The sequence below is a fragment of the Carcharhinus amblyrhynchos genome, chromosome 33 (assembly GCF_965287045.1).
Source record: "Carcharhinus amblyrhynchos chromosome 33, sCarAmb.v2.hapA, whole genome shotgun sequence".
Lineage (NCBI taxonomy): Eukaryota > Metazoa > Chordata > Chondrichthyes > Carcharhiniformes > Carcharhinidae > Carcharhinus > Carcharhinus amblyrhynchos.
The window spans coordinates 95,735-121,317 of NC_137356.1; the positions used below are offsets into that span (position 1 = coordinate 95,735).

At 47.5% G+C, this 25,583-nt stretch overlaps 1 protein-coding gene across 1 annotated transcript in view; it reads left to right on the forward strand.

Annotated features, from left to right (window-relative positions):
* Window positions 1-25,583, forward strand: part of tlcd4b (TLC domain containing 4b) — a 64,694-nt gene that overhangs the window by 27,440 nt on the left and 11,671 nt on the right. Inside the window, exon 4 of the mRNA XM_080216750.1 lies at window positions 25,435-25,493. Within this exon, the coding sequence (XP_080072876.1) occupies window positions 25,435-25,493 (59 nt within the window). The remainder of the gene's footprint in view (window positions 1-25,434; window positions 25,494-25,583) is intronic.

The window sequence follows — 25,583 nt, forward strand, 5'->3', positions numbered from 1 at the left end:
TTCAAAAGTTAATTGGAGGGGTCTGTGGGAAGGCAAAGGGATGTCTGGTAAGTGGCACACTTTCAAAAGTGTGTTCACCAGGGTTCAGGGTAAACACATTCCTCGTAGAGTGAAGAGCAAGCTGGCAGAAGTAGGGAACCCTGGATGACTCAGGATATTGAGGCCCTGGTCAAGAAGAAGAAAGAGGCACATGACATGCATAGGCAGCTGGGATCGTGAATCTCTTGAAGAGTATAGGGGGTGTAGGAGTAGAGTTAAGAGAGAAATCAGGAGGGCAAAAAGGGGACATGAAATTGTTTTGGCAGATAAGGCAAAGGAGAATCCAAAGAGCTTCTACAAATACATAAAGGGCAAAAGAGTAACAAGGGAGAGAGTAGGGCCTCTTAAGGAACAACAAAGTAATCTGTGTGCGGATCCACAAGAGATGGGTGAGATCCTAAATGAATATCTCTCATCAGTATTTACTGTTGAGAAAAGCATGGATGTTAGGGAACTTGGGGAATTAAACATTGATGTCTTGAGGAGTGTACATATTACAGAGAAGGGGGTGCTGGAAGTCTTAAAGTGCATCAAGATAGATAAATCAGTGGGACCTGATGAGGTATATCCCAGGACATTGTGGGAGGCTAGGGAGGAAATCGCGGGTCCCCAGCCGAGATATTTGAATCATCGATAGTCATGGGTGAGGTGCCTGAAGATTGGAGAGTGGCAAATGTTGTGCCTTTGTTTAAAAAGGGCTGCAGGGAAAAGCCTGGAAACTACAGGCCAGTGAGCCTCACATCTGTGGTGGGTAAATTGTTGGAAGGTATTTTGAGAGACAGGATCTACAGGCATTGAGAGATGCAAGGACTGATTAGGGACAGTCAGCATGGCTTTGTGAGTGGAAAATCATGTCTCACAAATTTGATTGAGTTTTTTTGAAGGGGTAATCAAGAAGCTAGATGAGGGCAGTGCAGTTGATGTTGTCTACGTGGACTTTAGCAAGGCCTCTGACAAGGTACCACATGGTAGGTTGTTGCATAAAGTTAGATCTCACAGAATCCAGGGTGAAGTATCTAAATGGATACAAAATTGAGGGTGGTTGTAGAAAGCTGTTTCTCAAACTGGAGACCTGTGACCAGCGGTGCGCCTCACGGATCAGTGCTGGGTCCAATGTTATTTGTCATTTATATTAATGATTTGGATGAGAATACAGGAGGCATGGTTAGTAAGTTTGCAGATGACACTAAGATTGGTGGCATAGTGGACAGTGAAGAAAGTTATCTCCAATTGCAGCGGGATCTTGATCAATTGAGCCAGTTGACTGACGAATGGCAGATGGAGCTTAATTTAGACAAATGTGAGGTGATGCATTTTGGTAGATTGAACCAGGGCAGGACTTACTCAGTTAAGGAGGAGAGTCAAAGAGAGGGCGTTGGGGAGAGTTACAGAACAAAGAGATCTAGGGGGACCGGTTCATAGCTCCTTGAAAGTGGAGTCGCAGATGGACAGAGTGGTGGAGAAGGCATTCGACGTGCTTGGTTTCATCGATCAGAACATTGTATACGGGAGTTGGGACGTCTTATTGAAGTTGTACAAGACATTGGTAAGGCCACACTTGGAATACTGTGTGCAATTCTGGTCACCCTATTATAGAAAGGATAATATTAAACTAGAAAGAGTGCAGAAAAGATTTACTAGGATGCTACTGGGACTTGATGGATTGATGTTATAAGGAGAAGCTGAATAGACTGGGACTTTTTTCTCTAGAGCGTAGGAAGCTGAGGGGTGACCTTATAGTGGTCTGTAAAATAATGAGGGGCAAAGACAAGGTAGATAGTCAATATCTTTTCCCAAAGGTAGGGGAGTCTAAAACTAGAGGGCATAGGTTTAAGCTGAGGGGAGAGATACAAAAGTGTCCAAAGGGGCAATTTTTTTCACACAGAGGGTGGTGAGTGTCTGGAACAAGCTGCCAGAGGTAGTCGTTTTAGATTCCCGTACCTTGGGAAATGATATTGACTTGCTAGCTGATCTATGCCCCTCATTATTTTGTAGACCTCTATAAGATCACCTCTAAGGTTCCTATGCTTCAGAGAAAAATTCCCAGTCTATCCAGCCTTTTCTTATAACTCAAATTTCCCGCTGCCTTCATAAAGCAGCCAGCATTATCAAAGATCCCAAGCACCCTGGACATACTCCCCGTCAGGAAAAATATACAAAAGTCTGAGATCACGTATTAGCTGACTCAGCTGAAGAAGCAATGATTGAATGGTGGAGCAGACTTGATGGGCCGAATGGCCTAATTCTGCCCCTATTGTCTTCACACCATTTCACCAGATTCTGTCTTTTCCATACTCCGTCTCACACACTTGCCTCAGATTGTTGAAATGCAATATCCCAATCACTCTTTTCATTCAGAATTACATACAAAAAGGTTAGAAGTTAATATTATAACTCAGGCTCGATGTCAATGCAGAGATTATCCTTCAGTTGTACTGAACAATAGTGAAACCACGTTTGGACTCCTGTGGACAGCATTGGGTCATCTTATTTAACGAACGATATGAATGCTTTGGCAAAAGTTCAGAGACAGTTTACTAGAGTAATTATGGAATGGATGGATTGTCTTATGAGGAAAAGGTTGGACAGGCTAGCCTTGTTTCCACTAGAGCTAAGAGTAAGAGGGGACTTGATTGAAACATATAAGATCCTGAGGGGGTCTTGACAGGGTGGGTGTGGAGAGGATGTTTTCTCTTGAGGGAGAATCTAGAATTAGGGGCTCACTGTTTAAAAATAATTTAAAATGGAGATTAGGAGAAATTTTTCACTCAGAAGGTCAAACAAGTTTCTCACGAAGGCGATGGAAACAGTTTTTGAATATTTTTAGGCAGAGCTATATAAGTTCTTGATAAGCAAGGGGTGATAGGTTGTCGGGTAAGGTGGGATGTAGATACGAGGTTACAATCAGATTGGCCACGATCTTATTAAGTGGCAGAGCAGGTTCGAGGGACTGAATGACCGACTTCTGCTGCTTGTTGATATGTAATAACTATGTTTGTTTGTACCAGGTATGATTTCACCCAGCGGACAGGGTTCCTCCTGATTCCCATTGACTCCAATTTTGCTTGAGTTCCTTGAGGCCACATTTGATCAAGTGCTGTCTTGATATCAAGAGCAGTCACTCTTAAACCTCTTGAATTCAGTTCCTTTGTCCATATTTGGATCAAAGCTGTAATGAAGTTAGGATCTGAGTGACCCTGAACTGAACACCAGTGGGCAGCTTATTGCTGACTAAATTTTGCTCATTGTCGTGTTCTTGTCACCGTCCTGACTTTACTGATGATTGAGAGTAGACTGATGGAGCAGCAGTTGGACAGTTTGGATTTGTCCTGCTTTTTGTGTCCAGGACATACCTGAGCAATTTTTCACATTGCTGGGCAGACGCCAGTGATGTAGCTGTACTAGAAGAGCTTGGCTAGGGAAGGGACCAGTTCTGGAGCACAAGTCTTCAGTACTATTGCTGGAATATTGTCAGGGCCCACAGCCTTTCTAGAATCCAGTGCCTTCAGTGGTGGTGTCACATCAATCGAACACAGTGTTGAGGCCATCGATGGAACACCCACGATGTGAAAATCTGATTGAAACAAGAATCTTTTTTCACTCAGAATGTGAGGGTAAAGTGGAAATTGGTTACGATGTCTGCACCCAACGAGCTATCACTGACTCTATCTTGCCCTTTCAAATGTCTGTAAGATGGAAGAAACATTTCCTCTAATATCGAGCAGCATTAGTCCTTAACACTAAAGAGCAGAAGCACTGGGTTAGTTCATTCCTTTATGCTGTAGGACTGGTCACCAAAAACCTCCTCGAGACAATGGGCTGGAAGTGACTTCCACAGACTTCCAGACTATCCTTAAAAACTTCAGAGCATATTTTAGCCTAAAACAAAACCTTGTATACAAGTGCATTTTAATCGCAAATCCCAAAAACCAGGGAATCTGTTACATTATTTATCAACCTATATCGCCTTACTCGCTCCTCTGTTGAAAGGTGTACTTATTTATGACAACATTGTCATCAGAGTCCATGATGAGAAACTCTCAGATTTTTTGCAGATCAAAGACGACCTCACTCTTTATCAAGTAGCTCTTCGCGAGCCAGGCTTAACTCAGAAATAAACTGGGTTCCAACCGTCACGACACCAAGGCTGTAGATGACTCCAGTAAGTGGGTAGGTCCAAGGACAGCAATCCTGCTTAGTCAGAAATCTGGCAAAAGGGCAGGAAACCCCACAGCATCCACTTTGAGATGACAATGTTGTGGTCACAGTTACCAAGATTGCTCAGCAGGGGGTGCAGAATACTTCCAATGCAGGAGGACTGACATTTTTAGCACTAGTCCAACAAGAATATTTATGAAATGAACACTATCCAAGACATTGGAAACTGGAGCACAGATAGAATTAGAGTTTCTAAGGAAAGTCTAAGCCGGGATTATTTTTCAATTACCATGCAAGTTAAAGGGTTTGGTACCAATCTTAAAACTGACACCAAAGCTAGCATTAATATACTAGCTCATCATCTGGACAGTGTTAGGGATCAGACCAGAATCTCCAGGGTATATTATGCAGTTAGCCTAGACCCCAACTTTTACATTTGATTTTGGCATTAAGAACATAAGAACATAAGAAATAGGAGCAGGAGTAGGCCATCTAGCCCTTCGAGCCTGCCCCGCCATTCAATAAGATCATGGCTGATCTGTCGTGGCTCAGTTCCACTTTCCCGCCCTCTCCCCATAACCCTTAATCCCCTCGCTTATCAAAAACCCATCAACCCGCTTCTTAAAAATATTTAGCGAGGCAGCCTCCACCACTTCAATGGGCAGAGAATTCCAGAGATTCACCACCCTTTGAGTGAAGAAGTTCCTCCTCAACTCCGTTCCAAACCGCCTCCCCTTTATCTTGAGGCTGTGCCCCCTAGTCCTACTGTCTTTTTTGAGCGGGAAGAGTCTCTCCACCTCTATCCTATCCATCCCATTCATCATCTTATACGTCTCAATGAGATCTCCCCTCATTCTTCTAAACTCTAACGAGTACAAGCCTAGTTTATTCAGCCTCTCCTCATAGCTCAATCCCCTCAACTCCGGATTAGGGTGAGTATAAGGTGTTTTTCTCCAGGTATCATTCAAGTGACCCACTAGGAAGCTTTTATCAAAACAAACTTCATTTAAGAACACAGTTGGAGTATAAGAATTAGCATAACTTTTACCAATCAAAATACTTAAACATGACAAAGTATAATTCTTAACAGCTAACTATCTCTGTTGTTCCAATTTAAAGCAATATCCCCATAGACATACATCCTTCTTCAGAATTAGTTAGCACAAAATGTAAGTATGCTTACCTGAAACACTTCTGAACAGAGATCCAGATAGCAGTTTCCAGAGGAACATATATACTGAAATGGCAGAACTTCACAGAAGTAACCCTAGTTCTCTGGCAGCTCCTGGTCTCCAGAATTCAGAGAGGGAAAGAGAGAAAGGCACTACTCTCAACTCAAAAGCAGCATCTAAACACAACTAAGCTTGAATTCTCTATGTAAGCCTAGCTCCACTGAGTCACATGTCTATACCTGTCACTCAACCTCATCAAGTCCTACCTAAGAACAGCATTTGTCTAGACTAAAGCAAACATTCTAGCAATTGGAAGCAATTGTGCTGCAGCATTAACAATACAGTTATAGACAGAATAGCACTGATAATACAAAAAAACACAAGGAACTGACAAACACAGTTCTTGAAGCATAGTATTATCACAACTGGCTTTAGTCAATACCCCTTCATCCATCGGATATTAAATTACAAGGTCCAAGTGGCACAAAACCTCCAGTAAAAAATTGGTTCATTGCCACTGTTCATTAGTAGAGGGTGATATTTTGTTGATTGTCTCTGTTGTTTTCAATTAACACATATCTTTGAGTGGAGATGGTGGCATGGATACTCTGGATAAAGGGAATGATGTCTTGCAACTGGACAACTAGATGCCTTTCATGGAAGTATTTCTGTTTTTCCTGATATACATTAATGATCTTGGTATGCAGGGGACAATTTCAAAGTTTACGGATAACCCAAATGTGACGAGAATGGTGTAGAACTTAAAAAGGACATGGACAAATTGGGAGAGTGGGCAGACAGATGACAGACAAAGTGATGCATTTTGGTAGGAAGAACCTGGAGAGACAATCTAAAATAGGGGATAACATTCTTAAGGTGGTGCAGGAGCAGAGGGACCTGGACGTATGGCTGCATAAGACATTAAAAGCGGCAAGACAGGTGGAGAGAGATCAGTTAATAAAGTATACAGAATGCAGAGCTTTGTTAATAGGGGCATAGAGTACAAAAGCAATAAGGTTATGTTGAATTTATACAAGAGACTAGTTGGACCTCTTGTGTACACTGCAGGAAGGATGTGAACGCATTGGAGAGAGTGCAGAAGAGGTTTACAATACTGGTTTGAGGGATGAGAAACTTCAGTTTTAAGGATGGACTGGAGAAGTTGGGTCTGTTCTTGAAGAGATGTTCAAAATTATGAGGGGCTGGACAGAGTGCATAGGAAGAAACTGTGTCTGCTCATAAAAGGATGAAGAATGAGAGGGCACAGATTTGAAGTGATTTGCAAAAGAAGCAGATGTGATGTGGGAAAATCCTTTCCCCACAACAAGTGGCTCAGATCTGGAATGTATTACCTGGGAGCGGGATGAAGGCAGGTTTAATTGAGGACGTCAAGAGGCATTAAATAATTGTTTGAAATAGAAACAATGTGCAAGGCTATGGGGAAAAGGCAGGAGAATGGTACTGAGTTACAATGCTCATTTGGAGAGCAGGTACAGACATGATGGGCCAAATGGCCTCCTTCTGTGCTGTAACAATTCTGTGAAATCATCTGTAGAACTAGTGAATTCTCATCCTACAGCAGCTAGTGAGGTTCATTAATTGAGCAGCAAGTTCACCCTTCATCAGAGTGACACCATCGAGTAAACCCTGAGCTGAAATTGAGAAATCACCCTCACCGTCTCTCAGGCTCGAAAAGAATTAGACACTCCAGGAAGCTTAGAGAACATGGCCTGCAGATGAGAATGAAACAGTGCGGTCCCAGGTCTCCCTCCCCAGTTGACTACTTGCAAGTGTCCAATCTCTGGAAATCAAGCTAGACAAACTTAGAGCCAGACTCACTTTCCAAAGAGAATTGAGGGACTGCTGTGTGCTCTGTTTCACGGAGACGTGACTCACTCCTGTTTCACTGGACAGTGCCCTACAACCGGAGAGCTTCTTAGTCCATCGAATGGACTGCACAGCAGCCTCAGGCAAAGCTAGGGGAAGTGGGGTCTGCTTCCTAATGTGCCTAGATGTAGCAACACTGGCAACTTTCTGCTCCCAGGCCTAGAATACACAACGCTAAAATGCCGCCCCTACTACCTTCCACAGGAGTTCACCTCCGTTATACTGATGGCAGTTTACATCTCACCCTATGCAGACATGAGGATCACGGTGGACGAATATTCACCACTATGAATAGCCTTGAGACATAACATCCCGAGGCCTTGTTCAACTGGCTGGGGACTTCAATCAGGCCAAGCTCAAGAGCGTACTACCAAGTTTCCACCAACATGTCTCCTGCTCCACCAGAGGCCCAAACATCCTAAACCACTGCTACACAAATATCTAACATGCCTACCACTCTTTCACCTGCCCACACTTTGGCAAATCAGACCACAAGGCTGTGCTCCTGCTCCCAGCTTACAAACAAAAACTGAAGCGGGAGAATTCATCAAAGAAAGTCGTGCAAAGTTGGTCTGAGGAATTGGATGATCTTCTACAGAGCTGCTTGGAGTCAGTGGACTGTCAGTATTTAAAAACTCTGCCATCAGCCTGAACGAGTACACCTCTACAGTCACTGACTTCATTAGTAAGTGTGTAGAAGACTCTGCGCCGAAGAAGCAAATCTGTGTATTCACCAAGCGGAAACCATGGATGAACAGAGATGTCCACTGCTTGCTGAAATCTAGGTCTGAGGCATTCAAGTCAGGCGACCCTGACCTATACAAGAAAGCCAGATACGATCTAAAGAGATCCATCACTGGTGCCAAAAGACAGTACCTGACCGAGCTAGAGTCCCAGGCTAGCCACACTGATCCCCACCGACTATGACAAGGTCTGCAAGACATAACAGGCTACAAGAGGAAGGTATATAAAATCGCCAGCACCAATCACCTCTCCCTGATGAGCTCAATGCATTCTATGCCCATTTTGAGTAAGAGGTCAGCGAGAGCACACCCTCCACCCTGGAACCCCGGGATGAACCTATATCTGGGGGTCACCATTGCAGATGTCAGAGCAGCTTTCTTGAAGGTCAACCCACAGAAAGCGACTGGTGGGGATGGGGTACCCGGACGAGCACTCAGATCCTGTGTGGATCAGCTGGCAGGGATATTCACAGACATCTTCAACCTCTCTTTACAACAATCTAAGGCCCCTATCTGCTTCAAGAAGATGACCATCTCTGCAGTACCTAAGAAAAGCCAAGCTGCGTGCCTTAATGACCATCAGCCGGTGGCTCTGACATCCTTCATTATGAAGTGCTTCGAAAGGTTAGTCATGGCACGAATCCATTCCAGCCATCTGGACTACCTAGATGCACTACTTTGCCCACTGCTGCAACAGGTTCATAGCAGACGCCATCTCCCTGGCCCTGCATTCAACCCTGGAACACCGAGATAACAAGGACACCTATGTCATATTCCTATTTATTGATTACAGCTCAGCTTTCAACACTATTATTCCAACAAGACTCATCTCCAGTCTCCATGGCCTGGGCCGCGGCACCTCCCTCTGCAACTGGATCCTGAACTTCCTAACTCACAGACGACAATCAGTAAGGATCGACAACAACACCTCCTCCATGATCATCCTCAACACCGGTGCTCCACAAGGCTGTGTTCTCAGCCCCCTACTATACTCAAACAAAGAACAACCCAGCTTGGGAAACAGGCCCTTCGGCCCAACGAGCCCGCGCCGCCGCATCACCCTACACCTATTCTACCCTGCGTGTCTACGAATGGAACCCCTAACTTAGCCAGATTCAGGGGAGAATAGTGTCAATTTGGTAAAACCAATCAGCCTAAGAGCACATCTTTGGGGTGTGGGAGGAAACCGGAGCGCCCAGAGGAAACCCACGCAACCACAGGGAGAATGCGCAAACTCCCACAGACACAGGCCCAAATCCATGTATCTGCACAGCTAGCAGTGATAGTCACTGAGCTGTTGCGGCGCCCGTCTACCGGTCCAGGATCAAGCACACACACACCGACACGAAGTATGAGGCCACTCCTGGAACCTCCAAGAGCAGCCCATGCACGACCCACCGTGTGCATGCCCCTCGTTTGACAACGAGGTGAACCTCCACCTGCGGAATAAAAAGACAAAAACGTTAATCACAAGCCTGCCTTTCCGGTGTCTCCCAAGGTTCTAACCCTTATTTAATAGCCCCTACCATAACCCTCCATCCTCGTTTCACTCATGTGTCTATCTAACTGAACCTTAAACAAGTCCAATGTGCCTGCCTCCACCACCCTACTCGGTAGCGCGTTCCATACCCCCACAACTCTCTGCGTAAAGAACCTTCCTCTCACTTCCAAATTATACCTCTCCCCCCTCACCCTTAAATCATGACCTCTCGTGTTTGTACCCAGTCTAGGGAGCAGTCTCTCACTATTAACTCTATCTATTCCCTTCAGTATCTTATATACCTCTATCATGTCCCCCCTCAATCTCCGTCTTTCCAAGGAGAACAGTCCCAGTTTCTCCAACCTTTCCTCGTAACCCAGCCCCTCCATGCCAGGCAACATCCAGGTAAACCTCCTCTGCACCCTTTCCAGAGACTCCACGTCCTTCCGGTAGTAAGGTGACCAGAACTGGACGCAGTACTCCAAATGCGGTCTAACCAACGTTCTATACAACTGAAGCATTAGACGGCAGCTTTTATACTCTATACCCCTTCCTATAAAGGCTAACATTCCATAAGCCTTCCTAACAACCTTCTCCACTTGTGACGCAACCTTCATGGATTTGTGAACCTGCACTCCCAGGTCCCTCTGTATGTCTATACTCCTAATCGGTCTACCTTTTATCACATAGCTCCTCTCTGCATTATTCCTTCCAAAATGCATCACCTCACATTTGTCAGGATTAAATTCCATCTGCCACCTATCTGCCCAATGCACCAACCTATCTATATCCTGTTGTATCACCTGACAATCCAGTTCAGTACCCGCCAACCCTGCCATCTTGGTGTCATCAGCAAACTTGCTGATCACACCACCTACGCTCTCTTCCAAGTCATTTATGTATACTACAACGAGGAGAGGTCCCAGTACTGAGCCCTGCGGCACACCACTGGTCACTGGCCTCCAGCCCGACAAGGTCCCCTCCACAACTACCCTCTGTCTCCTATTGGCCAGCCAGTTCTCAATCCACCTAGCTACCTGACCTCGTATTCCATGCGCCTTAACCTTTTCTACCAGCCTACCATGAGGGACTTTGTCAAACGCCTTACTGAAATCCATATAGATGACATCAACGCCTCTCCCATCGTCAACCGTTTTTGTCACCTCCTCAAAGAATTCCACCAGATTCGTAAGGCAAGACCTCCCTCTAACAAAGCCATGTTGCGTATCCCTAATCAGATCGCAACACTCCAAATGCTCATACATCCTACCTCTAAGAATTTTTTCCATTAATTTCCCTACCACCGATGTCAAACTCACCGGTCTGTAATTTCCAAGGTTGTCCCGACTACCTTTTTTGAACAGCAGTACCACATTTGCTACCCTCCAGTCCTCTGGGACCTCACCTGTGTCCAAAGAAGAGACAAAGATTTGCGCCAGAGGCCCAGCAATTTCATCTTTCACCTCCCTAAGCAGTCTGGGATAAATACCATCAGGCCCCGGAGCTTTATCCGTCCTTACGCTACCTAAAAGCCCTAGCACTTCCTCCCTCGTAATAGATATCTCATGCAACTGATCCTCAGCTCCCTCCAAGAGACCGCACGATTCCGAACCCCTCTCCTTCGTGAATACCAACGCAAAGTATTCATTCAGGAGCTCCCCCATTCCCTCCGACTCAATACACAACTCTCCACTCTTGTCCCTAAGAGGACCAATTTTCCCTCTAACCACTCTCTTGCCTCTAATATAGGAATAAAATGCCTTTGGATTTTCCTTAATCCTACCAGCCAAAGCCATTTCATGCCCTCTCTTCGCCCTTCTAATTCCCCTTTTTAGCTCCCTCCTACTCTCTCTATATTCCTCCAGCGCACTCTCTGTACCCAGTCGTTTCGACCTAACATAAGCCTCCCTCTTCTTCCTGACCAAGTCTTCAATACCCCCTGTAATCCACGGCTCTCTAATCCTGCCTTTCCCATCCTTCCGCTTAACTGGAACATACCTCCCCTGCAACCATTTCATTTTGCCCTTAAAAGCCTCCCACTTGCCAACCGTGGACTTTCCAGCTAACAGTCCCTCCCAATCAGTGTCCTGCAGCTCCCTCCTAATCCTGCCATAGCTCGCCTTTCCCCAGTCCAGCACACTCCTGTTCGGCCGGCACTCGTCCCTTTCCATTTTTATCCTAAAGTAGACGGACTTGTGGTCACTGTTAGCCACATGTTCGCCTACCTCAACCTCAACCACCTGCCCCGGCTCATTACCCAACACTAAATCCAGTATAGCCCCTCCCCTAGTCGGACTAGTTACATACTGCTCTAGGGACCCTTCCAAAACACATCTCACAAACTCCTCTCCCTCCGTACCCCCAGCTCTAGGCCCCCCCCAATTCACTCCAGGAAGATTAAAGTCACCCACTACAACCACCCTATTCTTCCTGCACCTATCCAAAATGCCCCTGCAAATGCCTTCCTCCACTGACCTCGGGCTGTTGGGTGGCCTATAGTATACCCCTAGCAACGTAATCTCTCCCTTTTTATTCCTCAACTCCACCCACAGCGACTCAATCCCTGTCTCTTCCATATTGTCCTCCCTCTGCACTGCTGTGATGTGCTCCTTTACTAACAGTGCCACCCCTCCACCTCTCTTCAACCCTCCTCTGTCACACCTAAAACACTTGTACCCAGGAACATTCAGCTGCCAGTCCTGCCCTTCCCGTAACCACGTCTCTGTTACAGCCACCACATCTAACTGCCTCACAAACATCAAGGCCCTAAGCTCATCCGTTTTCCCTGCCACACTCCTAGCATTGAAACAGACACAGTTCAACCCACGAGTGTCCCTCGGAACCTCCTTCTCCCTGATAATTTTCCTTTCACCCGACTCTCTCCCAGCCACCTCCCCACCCCCCCTCCCTATTAGTTTAAACCATTCCTGAACACCCCAGCTAACCTCCCCGTTAAGACACTAGTTCCCCTCCCGTTCAAACTCTCCCCACCCCTCCTGTACAGTTGCCCTTCTCTCCTAAATACCTCCCAGTGATCCACAAAAGTAAAGCCCTCTACCCTACACCAATCCCTCAACCATGCATTCAGCTGCATGATCTCGTCATTCTTTGCTCTGCTGGTTCTGGGCAGCAACCCAGAGAGTGCCACCCTGGAGGTCCTGCTCTTTAGTTTGGACCCCAACTCCCTAAATTGCCTACGGACCTCTACCCTACTCCTCCTTCCTATGTCCCCCTCCCCTACGTGTACTATGACCTCTGCCTGGGTCCCCTCCCCTTTCAAAATTCCCTCTACCGTTTCCGTTACATCCTTTACCCCTGCTCCAGGGAGGCAGACCACCATCCTGGAGTCTCGCCTCTGTCCACAGAACCTCCTATCAATACCTCAGACCCTCCCATCCCTTACCACTATCACCTTGCCAGCCCCCTTCTGTCCCTCTAAGTCAGTCTCCCCCTCCTGCCTATCTTTCTGTGCCCCTGTCGACGAACTTTGGGGGGCCTCTGGGGAGGCCGGGGGACCCTGACTACTCTTCTTCTTCCTCTTTCTCCTCCTAACCGTCGTCCACCCTTCCTGCTCTTCAGCCCTTGGGACCTCTTCCTGCTCGTGGTTCCTAGCCATCAACTCCTCGTTTTCCCTGACTAGAAACGCATCCTCCAAACGCCCCTCGAGTTGCCTGACCCAGGCCCTCAAGCGCTGCAGTTCTAAACATTTACTGCAGATGTGGACCTTGGGGACACGTGACACCACCAAGAACTCCCACATGTGGCACCTGACACAACTTATATTCCTCCCTAAATTCCCTGCCATGTCCCAACCTCCTGTATGCGGCGAAAGGTAGAAATCTGTCACTCACCTTCTCTAAGCCTACTCTCGCCTAAGCCCAGCGAGCCAAAGCCCTTCTCACTCAGTTCCCACTCACTCCTTATATACCTACAACTGTGTGGCCAAATTCCCCTCCAAATCAATTTTCAAGTTTATTGACAACACCGTAGTGGGTCAGATCTCAAACAATGACGAGATAGAATATGGGAATGAGATAGAGAATCTGGTGAACTGGTGCAACAACAATAATCTCTCCCTCAATGTCAACAAAACAAAGGAGATTGTCATCAACTTCAGGAAGCGTAAAGGAGAACATGCTCCTGTCTACATCAATGGGGATGCGGTAGAAAGGGGCTACAGCTTCAAGTTTTTAGACGTCCAGATCGCCAACAACCTGTCGTGGTCCCCCCATGCCGACGCTATAGTTAAGAAAACCCACCAATGCCTCTACTTTCTCAGAAGGCTAAGGAAATTTGACATGTCAGCTACGACTCTCACCAACTTTAACAGATGCACCACAGAAAGCATTCTTTCTGGTTGCATCATAGCTTGGTATGGCTCCTGCTCTGCCCAAGATCGCAATAAACTACAAAAAGTTGTGAATGTAGCCCAATCGCATCCACTGACTCTGTCTACACTTCCCGCTGCCTTGGCAAAGCAGCCAGCATAATTCAGGACCCCACACACCCCGGACATTCTCTCTTCCATCTTCTTCTGTCAGGAAAAAGATACAGAAGTCTGAGGTCACGTACCAGCCGGCTCAAGAACAGCTTCCTCCCTGCTGCTGTCAGACTTTTAAATGGACTTACCTTGCATTAAGATGATCTTTCTCTACACTCTAGCTATTACTGTAACACTATATTCTGCACCCTGTCATTTCCTTCTCTATGAACAGTATGCTTTGTATAGTGTGCAAGAAACAATACTGTTCATTGTATACCAATACATGTGACAATAATAAATCAAATCAAAATCAAATCAAGAGATTGTGGATGTGCTCCTTTTTTTACAGCTTAGTTTAGCTCTGTTTCAAACAGTTTTCTTCCAGCAGATTCCTGAGCATTTACTAGCTGCTTTTCTTGAGCTGTATCTCTCTTTGAGATACTCAAAACTAAACTCACTTTACCTCAATTTCAGAGCAAACACATTGGTTCCCTAAACTCAGTTCTGCAGCAGGGTTGCAGGATTTCTTATTGGAGAGATTAGATCTTCTCTGGTACACACAGTAACTGACTTCTGTGTTTTTGTCCTTTTCTCTGGCTATGGACCCCTATCACTTATCAACAGCATAGTCCTTTCTACTTGATTTTATTTTAACTTCACTAAACAACTAATCCCTTCGTACCCCACCTCTTCAGTTTGAAAGTTGTTAAACGTCATTAAGATGCATGCTCACAAAGAGGGCTCCAGACTTTCCGTTACCCAGCTCTCAAACATGTTTAAATGAAATTAAAACAGGGTTTTACCTTAACATCCAAATACAAATTAAATTTAAAGCTCTATATTGCTCCTGACACTCCTTACAACAGAATAAAAACAAAAAGATATCTAAAGAGGCATTCTCATTTACTGCTACAATCTCCCCATATCACTTTCTCTATTCTACATATATAGATTTCACTCAAGCAGTTACAGTGTATTTAGATAAAAAATAACACCAAGACTTTTACGTAATCATATTCACACAAGTCCATCTTGATCATCCTATTCCAGTATTTACATCTTTGCCTTCGATAAAGTATCTGCAATGATATTGTCTCTTCCCACAATGTGAATCATTGTCGCATTAAACTCCAACTAAATAATTTATGTACTTGGTATGAAATTCTGCTAAAAAGGTTAAAGGATTATGGTCTGTATAAATAGCAGCCTCTCCAGAATTGCTGGAATTGTAGATTTCAAAATGTTGTCGAGCCAACATTAAACCTAGTTTCTTTCTCCACAGTTGAGTATTTCTGCTGGCAAGAGTTTAATTTTCAAGAGAAGTAACTGGCTGGCTGTTCGATCCACATCTCGTTTTCCTGTATTAGAACTACATCAGCACCCACATTGCTGACATCACCAGCCAATTTTAATTCCTTAGCATCATTTGGTGCTGCTAAAACCGGTGTGGTAGTGGATACAGCTTTAAACTTGATACTCTTGACATTCCTCTGTCCATTCAAATTTCTTGCTTTTCTTTAACAAGCTCACCGGGTGGAGCCATTGTGGTGCTGGAATTCAGAACAACCTCTCTCATGCCCATGTACCACACAGTCGCTTGTTTTGAATTAGCGTGGGGAAAATCCAAGGTAGCCTTTATTTCTCATTGTTTTGGTATTATTAAGCCTTGTCCCATAATGAGGACCAAATAAGGGTGGGTGGTGAGCACTGCTTCTTCACAGCATCAGGGACCCAGGTTCAAATCCGGCCTTGGGTGACTGTCTGTATGGAGTTTGCACATTCTCCCCATTTCAGCATGGGTTTCCTCCAGGTACTCCAGTTTCATCCCACACTCCAAAGATGTGCAGGTTAGGTGGATTGGCCGTGGGTTGCTTGGAGTTACAGCGACAGGGCAGGGGAGTTGTTAAGATGCTGTTTTGGAGAATTGGTGTAGACTTCAGAGGGTGAATGGCCTCCTGCACTGTGGTGGTTCAATGGATCAAGTTTTGTAAATGTTCTCCCACGTTTGGCTGAAAACAATCAAATCATCAGTACACACAATACAGTTACATAATCTCCAATTACCTTGTTGGTTGATCTTTGAAAAGTTTGTGGTGCATTCTTCATCCCAAAAGGCACGACTTTGCATTGATAAAGTCCAACCAAGATTACAAAACTGATATTTCTTCAACCATATTTGTCAATGGAACTTGCCAATATTGCTCCAATAAATCAACTTTTGTTACAAAGCTTGGTTGTTCAGTCTTCTCAATACTGTCTTCAAATCATAGAATCTGATATAAAACTGTTACCACATTGAGATAATCTATCCATAATTGTTCTGACTCATTTGATTTCAGTATCACTACAACAGGTGAACTCAGTCACTGCAACTAGGTTCAATGTGTCATTTTCCATTGTGGACTTTATCACTTTCCTCAATTGAGCTAACTCGTCTGGATTGGGTCTGTAAAGATGTTATTTTATGGGTGATGCATCTCCAATATTGTATGGCCAAAGGTGTGTTCATAGAATCTCTAAGTGCAGAGGGAGGCCACTTGGCCCAATAAGTTTGCACCGATTCTGACAGAGCATCCCACTCAGGTCCTATCCCCATAATCCCCCGTATTTCCCCCATTAATCCCCCTAACCTTCACATCCCTGGACATTAAGGGCAATTTAGTGTGGCCAGTCCACGTAACCTGCACATTTTTGGACTGTGGGAGGAAACCCACACAGACATGGGGAGAATGTGCAAACTCCAAACAGACAATCACTCAAAGCTGGAATTGAACTGCGTCCCGGGTGACACTGCCACCATATCCTCTGCCCTGTTCACCCAAATTGATTTATGAGTTTGTTAAAACTTTTGTAAGTCACCCCCACAGTTTTCTGTAAGGTAGATTAATATTACACCTAAATTTTTAAGCAGCTCTGTGTTTTCCATTCTGATTACTGGAGGGTCAACTTCAGAATTTTCAGATTCTGTTTCATTCTCAAAAATCATCTGATGTTTTGATTTCACTCCCAACTTTTACCACTGTAAACACACACCTCCCCTAACTAACTTCCCTGTCATAATACTGCTTTAACATATTAATATGACATACTTGCAGACTTTGCCTCTGTCTGAAGTACTCGCTACATAGCTTACATAATTGAGTTTCCTTTTGATTTGATAATGTTTAATAAACCTGGCTTTTAACAGAGACAGGTAACAATATTAAAAACCTTGTCTCCAGCAACAAAATCTCCAATCTGGCATTTTTATTTGCTCTTGCTTTCAGTGTTTGTTGACTGATTTTCAAATGCTCTTTGACCAATACACTTAATCTTTCCTGGAAATTAGAAACATTGGTCAAAAGTGTATTCTCTGAACTCAGGTTTAGCATTTTTTGCTTTCATTTAAGGGATCCTCCCACCTCATGCACAAGCTCCAGTTCAAAGGACTGAATCCTGTGGATTCATTATAGGAATCCAGGTGTCAATGAAATGCAGACTGCAGTACTCCCCACTGACTCTGGTATCACAGTCAGGCAGCGGCCCTTCAGCCCATAGAGTCTGCATGAACAATAACTGCTACTAAAGTTGTGCTGATGCCATTTTTCAGCTCTTGTCCCATATCCTTGAAAATTATGATGTTTCAAGTGCTGATCCAAGGTTGTGAGGTTTCTGGCCTCCACTACCTTCCCTGGCAGTGCACTCCAGATCCTCAAATCACCTCTGAATCTCCTGCCCCTTACCCTAAAACAGTAACTACAAAAACTAAAACTATGATTGACCCCTCAATCTATGGGAGTAGCTGCTCCTAGCTCAGCCTATCCAAGCCCCTCATAATCTTATACACCTCAACCATGTCCTCGCCTTAGCCTTCTCTGCTCTAAAGAAAACAATCCAAGCCTATCCAACCTCTCCTTATAGCTCCATTGCTCCATCCCAGGGAACATCCTGGTGAATCACCTTTGTACCCGCTCCAGTGCAATCACATCCTTCCTATAGTGAGGCGATCAGAACTGTACACAATACTCCAGCTGTAGCCTCACCAATGCTTTATACAACTCCAGGTTTACCTCCTGGCTGTCATACTCGATACCACATCCACATCAATGTGATGCAGAGTGTTGTACTCCCAGTGACTCCGGGTGTCGATGTGATGCAGAGTGCTGGACTCCCAGTGACTCCGGGTGTCGATGTGATGCAGAGTGCTGGACTCCCAGTGACTCCGGGTGTCGATGTGATGCAGAGTGTTGTACTCCCAGTGACTCCGGGTGTCGATGTGATGCAGAGTGTTGTACTCCCAGTGACTCCGGGTGTCGATGTGATGCAGAGTGCTGGACTCCCAGTGACTCCGGGTGTCGATGTGATGCAGAGTGCTGGACTCCCAGTGACTCCGGGTGTCGATGTGATGCAGAGTGTTGTACTCCCAGTGACTCCGGGTGTCGATGTGATGCAGAGTGTTGTACTCCCAGTGACTCCGGGTGTCGATGTGATGCAGAGTGCTGGACTCCCAGTGACTCCGGGTGTCGATGTGATGCAGAGTGCTGGACTCCCAGTGACTCCGGGTGTCGATGTGGTGCAGAGTGCTGGACTCCCAGTGACTCCGGGTGTCGATGTGGTGCAGAGTGTTGTACTCCCAGTGACTCCGGGTGTCGATGTGATGCAGAGTGCTGGACTCCCAGTGACTCCGGGTGTCGATGTGATGCAGAGTGCTGGACTCCCAGTGACTCCGGGTGTCGATGTGATGCAGAGTGCTGTACTCCCAGTGACTCCGGGTGTCGATGTGATGCAGAGTGTTGTACTCCCAGTGACTCCGGGTGTCGATGTGATGCAGAGTGTTGTACTCCCAGTGACTCCGGGTGTCGATGTGATGCAGAGTGTTGTACTCCCAGTGACTCCGGGTGTCGATGTGATGCAGAGTGCTGTACTCCCAGTGACTCCGGGTGTCGATGTGATGCAGAGTGCTGTACTCCCAGTGACTCCGGGTGTCGATGTAATGCAGAGTGCTGGACTCCCAGTGACTCCGGGTGTTGATGTGATGCAGAGTGCTGGACTCCCAGTGACTCCGGGTGTTGATGTGATGCAGAGTGCTGGACTCCCAGTGACTCCGGGTGTCGATGTGATGCAGAGTGCTGTACTCCAAGTGACTCCGGGTGTCGATGTGATGCAGAGTGCTGGACTCCCAGTGACTCCGGGTGTCGATGTGATGCAGAGTGCTGTACTCCAAGTGACTCCGGGTGTCGATGTGATGCAGAGTGCTGTACTCCCAGTGACTCCGGGTGTTGATGTGATGCAGAGTGCTGGACTCCCAGTGACTCCGGGTGTCGATGTGATGCAGAGTGCTGGACTCCCAGTGACTCCGGGTGTTGATGTGATGCAGAGTGCTGGACTCCCAGTGACTCCGGGTGTCGATGTGATGCAGAGTGCTGGACTCCCAGTGACTCCGGGTGTCGATGTGATGCAGAGTGCTGTACTCCAAGTGACTCCGGGTGTCGATGTGATGCAGAGTGCTGTACTCCCAGTGACTCCGGGTGTTGATGTGATGCAGAGTGCTGTACTCCCAGTGACTCCGGGTGTCGATGTGATGCAGAGTGCTGGACTCCCAGTGACTCCGGGTGTCGATGTGATGCAGAGTGCTGTACTCCAAGTGACTCCGGGTGTCGATGTGATGCAGAGTGTTGTACTCCCAGTGACTCCGGGTGTCGATGTGATGCAGAGTGCTGGACTCCCAGTGACTCCGGGTGTCGATGTGATGCAGAGTGCTGTACTCCCAGTGACTCCGGGTGTTGATGTGATGCAGAGTGCTGTACTCCCAGTGACTCCGGGTGTTGATGTGATGCAGAGTGTTGTACTCCCAGTGACTCCGGGTGTCGATGTGATGCAGAGTGCTGTACTCCCAGTGACTCCGGGTGTCGATGTGATGCAGAGTGTTGTACTCCCAGTGACTCCGGGTGTCGATGTGATGCAGAGTGCTGTACTCCCAGTGACTCCGGGTGTCGATGTGATGCAGAGTGTTGTACTCCCAGTGACTCCGGGTGTTGATGTGATGCAGAGTGCTGTACTCCCAGTGACTCCGGGTGTTGATGTGATGCAGAGTGCTGTACTCCCAGTGACTCCGGGTGTCGATGTGATGCAGAGTGCTGTACTCCCAGTGACTCCGGGTGTCGATGTGCTGCAGAGTGTTGTACTCCCAGTGACTCCGGGTGTCGATGTGATGCAGAGTGCTGTACTCCCAGTGACTCCGGGTGTTGATGTGATGCAGAGTGTTGTACTCCCAGTGACTCCGGGTGTCGATGTGATGCAGAGTGTTGTACTCCCAGTGACTCCGGGTGTCGATGTGATGCAGAGTGTTGTACTCCCAGTGACTCCGGGTGTCGATGTGATGCAGAGTGCTGTACTCCCAGTGACTCCGGGTGTCGATGTGATGCAGAGTGCTGGACTCCCAGTGACTCCGGGTGTCGATGTGATGCAGAGTGCTGGACTCCCAGTGACTCCGGGTGTCGATGTGATGCAGAGTGCTGTACTCCCAGTGACTCCGGGTGTTGATGTGATGCAGAGTGCTGTACTCCCAGTGACTCCGGGTGTCGATGTGATGCAGAGTGCTGGACTCCCAGTGACTCCGGGTGTCGATGTGATGCAGAGTGCTGGGCTCCCAGTGACTCCGGGTGTTGATGTGATGCAGAGTGCTGTACTCCCAGTGACTCCGGGTGTCGATGTGATGCAGAGTGCTGGACTCCCAGTGACTCCGGGTGTCGATGTGATGCAGAGTGCTGTACTCCAAGTGACTCCGGGTGTCGATGTGATGCAGAGCGCTGTACTCCCAGTGACTCCGGGTGTTGATGTGATGCAGAGTGCTGGACTCCCAGTGACTCCGGGTGTCGATGTGATGCAGAGTGCTGTACTCCCAGTGACTCCGGGTGTCGATGTGATGCAGAGTGTTGTACTCCCAGTGACTCCGGGTGTCGATGTGATGCAGAGTGTTGTACTCCCAGTGACTCCGGGTGTCGATGTGATGCAGAGTGCTGGACTCCCAGTGACTCCGGGTGTCGATGTGATGCAGAGTGCTGTACTCCAAGTGACTCCGGGTGTCGATGTGATGCAGAGTGCTGTACTCCCAGTGACTCCGGGTGTTGATGTGATGCAGAGTGCTGTACTCCCAGTGACTCCGGGTGTCGATGTGATGCAGAGTGCTGTACTCCCAGTGACTCCGGGTGTCGATGTGATGCAGAGTGCTGTACTCCAAGTGACTCCGGGTGTCGATGTGATGCAGAGTGTTGTACTCCCAGTGACTCCGGGTGTCGATGTGATGCAGAGTGCTGGACTCCCAGTGACTCCGGGTGTCGATGTGATGCAGAGTGCTGTACTCCCAGTGACTCCGGGTGTCGATGTGATGCAGAGTGCTGTACTCCCAGTGACTCCGGGTGTCGATGTGATGCAGAGTGCTGTACTCCCAGTGACTCCGGGTGTCGATGTGATGCAGAGTGTTGTACTCCCAGTGACTCCGGGTGTCGATGTGATGCAGAGTGCTGGACTCCCAGTGACTCCGGGTGTCGATGTGATGCAGAGTGCTGTACTCCCAGTGACTCCGGGTGTCGATGTGATGCAGAGTGCTGTACTCCCAGTGACTCCGGGTGTCGATGTGATGCAGAGTGTTGTACTCCCAGTGACTCCGGGTGTCGATGTGATGCAGAGTGTTGTACTCCCAGTGACTCCGGGTGTCGATGTGATGCAGAGTGTTGTACTCCCAGTGACTCCGGGTGTCGATGTGATGCAGAGTGCTGTACTCCCAGTGACTCCGGGTGTCGATGTGATGCAGAGTGTTGTACTCCCAGTGACTCCGGGTGTTGATGTGATGCAGAGTGCTGTACTCCCAGTGACTCCGGGTGTTGATGTGATGCAGAGTGCTGTACTCCCAGTGACTCCGGGTGTCGATGTGATGCAGAGTGCTGTACTCCCAGTGACTCCGGGTGTCGATGTGATGCAGAGTGTTGTATTCCCAGTGACTCCGGGTGTCGATGTGATGCAGAGTGCTGTACTCCCAGTGACTCCGGGTGTCGATGTGATGCAGAGTGTTGTACTCCCAGTGACTCCGGGTGTCGATGTGATGCAGAGTGCTGTACTCCCAGTGACTCCGGGTGTCGATGTGATGCAGAGTGCTGGACTCCCAGTGACTCCGGGTGTCGATGTGATGCAGAGTGCTGGACTCCCAGTGACTCCGGGTGTCGATGTGATGCAGAGTGCTGTACTCCCAGTGACTCCGGGTGTTGATGTGATGCAGAGTGCTGTACTCCCAGTGACTCCGGGTGTCGATGTGATGCAGAGTGCTGGGCTCCCAGTGACTCCGGGTGTTGATGTGATGCAGAGTGCTGTACTCCCAGTGACTCCGGGTGTTGATGTGATGCAGAGTGCTGTACTCCCAGTGACTCCGGGTGTCGATGTGATGCAGAGTGCTGGACTCCCAGTGACTCCGGGTGTCGATGTGATGCAGAGTGCTGTACTCCAAGTGACTCCGGGTGTCGATGTGATGCAGAGCGCTGTACTCCCAGTGACTCCGGGTGTTGATGTGATGCAGAGTGCTGGACTCCCAGTGACTCCGGGTGTCGATGTGATGCAGAGTGCTGTACTCCCAGTGACTCCGGGTGTCGATGTGATGCAGAGTGCTGGACTCCCAGTGACTCCGGGTGTCGATGTGATGCAGAGTGCTGTACTCCAAGTGACTCCGGGTGTCGATGTGATGCAGAGTGCTGTACTCCAAGTGACTCCGGGTGTCGATGTGATGCAGAGTGCTGTACTCCCAGTGACTCCGGGTGTTGATGTGATGCAGAGTGCTGTACTCCCAGTGACTCCGGGTGTCGATGTGATGCAGAGTGCTGGACTCCCAGTGACTCCGGGTGTCGATGTGATGCAGAGTGCTGTACTCCAAGTGACTCCGGGTGTCGATGTGATGCAGAGTGTTGTACTCCCAGTGACTCCGGGTGTCGATGTGATGCAGAGTGTTGTACTCCCAGTGACTCCGGGTGTCGATGTGATGCAGAGTGCTGTACTCCAAGTGACTCCGGGTGTCGATGTGATGCAGAGTGTTGTACTCCCAGTGACTCCGGGTGTCGATGTGATGCAGAGTGCTGTACTCCAAGTGACTCCGGGTGTCGATGTGATGCAGAGTGCTGTACTCCCAGTGACTCCGGGTGTCGATGTGATGCAGAGTGTTGTACTCCCAGTGACTCCGGGTGTCGATGTGATGCAGAGTGCTGTACTCCCAGTGACTCCGGGTGTCGATGTGATGCAGAGTGCTGTACTCCAAGTGACTCCGGGTGTCGATGTGATGCAGAGTGCTGTACTCCCAGTGACTCCGGGTGTCGATGTGATGCAGAGTGCTGTACTCCCAGTGACTCCGGGTGTCGATGTGATGCAGAGTGTTGTACTCCCAGTGACTCCGGGTGTTGATGTGATGCAGAGTGCTGTACTCCCAGTGACTCCGGGTGTCGATGTGATGCAGAGTGCTGTACTCCCAGTGACTCCGGGTGTTGATGTGATGCAGAGTGCTGTACTCCCAGTGACTCCGGGTGTCGATGTGATGCAGAGTGTTGTACTCCCAGTGACTCCGGGTGTCGATGTGATGCAGAGTGCTGTACTCCCAGTGACTCCGGGTGTCGATGTGATGCAGAGTGTTGTACTCCCAGTGACTCCGGGTGTCGATGTGATGCAGAGTGCTGTACTCCCAGTGACTCCGGGTGTCGATGTGATGCAGAGTGCTGGACTCCCAGTGACTCCGGGTGTCGATGTGATGCAGAGTGCTGTACTCCCAGTGACTCCGGGTGTCGATGTGATGCAGAGTGCTGGACTCCCAGTGACTCCGGGTGTCGATGTGATGCAGAGTGCTGTACTCCCAGTGACTCCGGGTGTCGATGTGATGCAGAGTGCTGTACTCCAAGTGACTCCGGAATCAGCATGGTTCCTGCTCCAGTGCTTGATCTTTGCTGAGTTATTAAACTCTGCTGTAAGAGGCAAGCGGTTACTCTCAGTTCCTTTTTGGCCATTCCCACTCCTTTTGGGGAGCTGCCCCCTTTTAATTTGTCCGAATGTAATTTGAGTTTGTTTACTTGGTTTGACCTAAAAATAGGCTCAGTTCCTGCTGGGGCTTAACTGTCGTGCTCTGAATGGAGCACTTAGTCTCCTGAGTGAAAGCAACAGTTTCAACATCATCTCTAACCCAGTGTAAATTTCAAACCCATGATTCTGAGAGTTGCAGACTCTCTCGATTGAGCGAACTGGGAAACAACTTTCCTTGTTAACTTCATTGATTAACCCTGAGATCCCACCAGCACCTCAGAAGGAAAGGAGGAAATGAGAAAATAAACTATGATTAGTTCTGGGAATAATTGATGAAATATTTCTGAAATCAATTTCATAAAGTTCCCAATCTCACTAACAATCTCGGAATGCTGCCAGTTGATTGTTAAAATGGGAATGTGTCTCCCCCCACCCCCCCAAATTCTGTACATGGAGAAGCTCAGGTTGATCAATCAGGAACATTCCTTCCCATTCCCCTTCTTCTCCAAGTTGTGGCCATAGCTACCCTACTTCCGAGGCACTGCACTCGGACGCTCCTCTGCACTCGGACACCCCATTGCACTCGGACGCCCCTCTGCACTCGGACGCCCCATTGCACTCGGACGCCCCTCTGTACTCGGACACCCCATTGCACTCGGACACCCCATTGCACTCAGATGCCCCATTGCTTTCCCTGGTCTATTTATTTTTAAAATCAGATTTAGATCACATGGAATTTTAGCTCTCTGCAAACAGAATCAGTCCTGCTCATGTAGATTATTTAAACATACTGTTCTTACCCCCTGGCCCCCACCATCCATTTATATCTTTATAGAAAATTTTCACATATTTTAAATACTTATATTAAACCTTGATTCTCGGAGGTGGATTTGAAGATTTTGAAGGTGAAAGAATTCCTCTGGCATCCCGATCGTTTAATTCACTCTTCCAGGAATACTGCCTCTTTTAAAGTTCTGTTCTCACTGTGGAATTTACATTTGTCTCTTACACCCTACATCTTCAGTACTCTCTTCCTTTATTTGTTTGATCATGTGTTTGTTAAAACCCACTTTTCACAGCTTCATCTTTCCTAACAACTGTCTCTGTCTCCAATTTACTCTGCATGGGTTCCAACTAAAGGTTACACTCAGAGATTCAACTGTAATTACAGATATCCCCATGTTATTCTCCATTACTTTATCCACCGCTCTAACCCGGGGTCTACACAAAATGCCCCACAAGGTCTTCCCATCCACCAGGTCTGCTGTCTCTGAATGCAGCAGACACAGAATCTGTAACTAACCCAATCGATGCTCTATGACCTCTGACTAACCCTGTTACCACATCCTCTGATCACTGAATTGGAGAATTGCTGACATGAATCTTGCTGATTCTGTGTTGAGCAGCAATTGAAACTGTTGAATCCTTTCCTCTTATGTTTTACAGGGGGGACCCCAAGTTAGTGAAGGTTAATATAGCAATCGCTTCAGGCTACTTGATTAATGGTAAGTATTCCAGAACAAACTCCCAGCCAGGATTTGAACAGTTGATTTTTCATTCTGCTTCATCAGCAAATCTTTCCCAACTTTCACAGC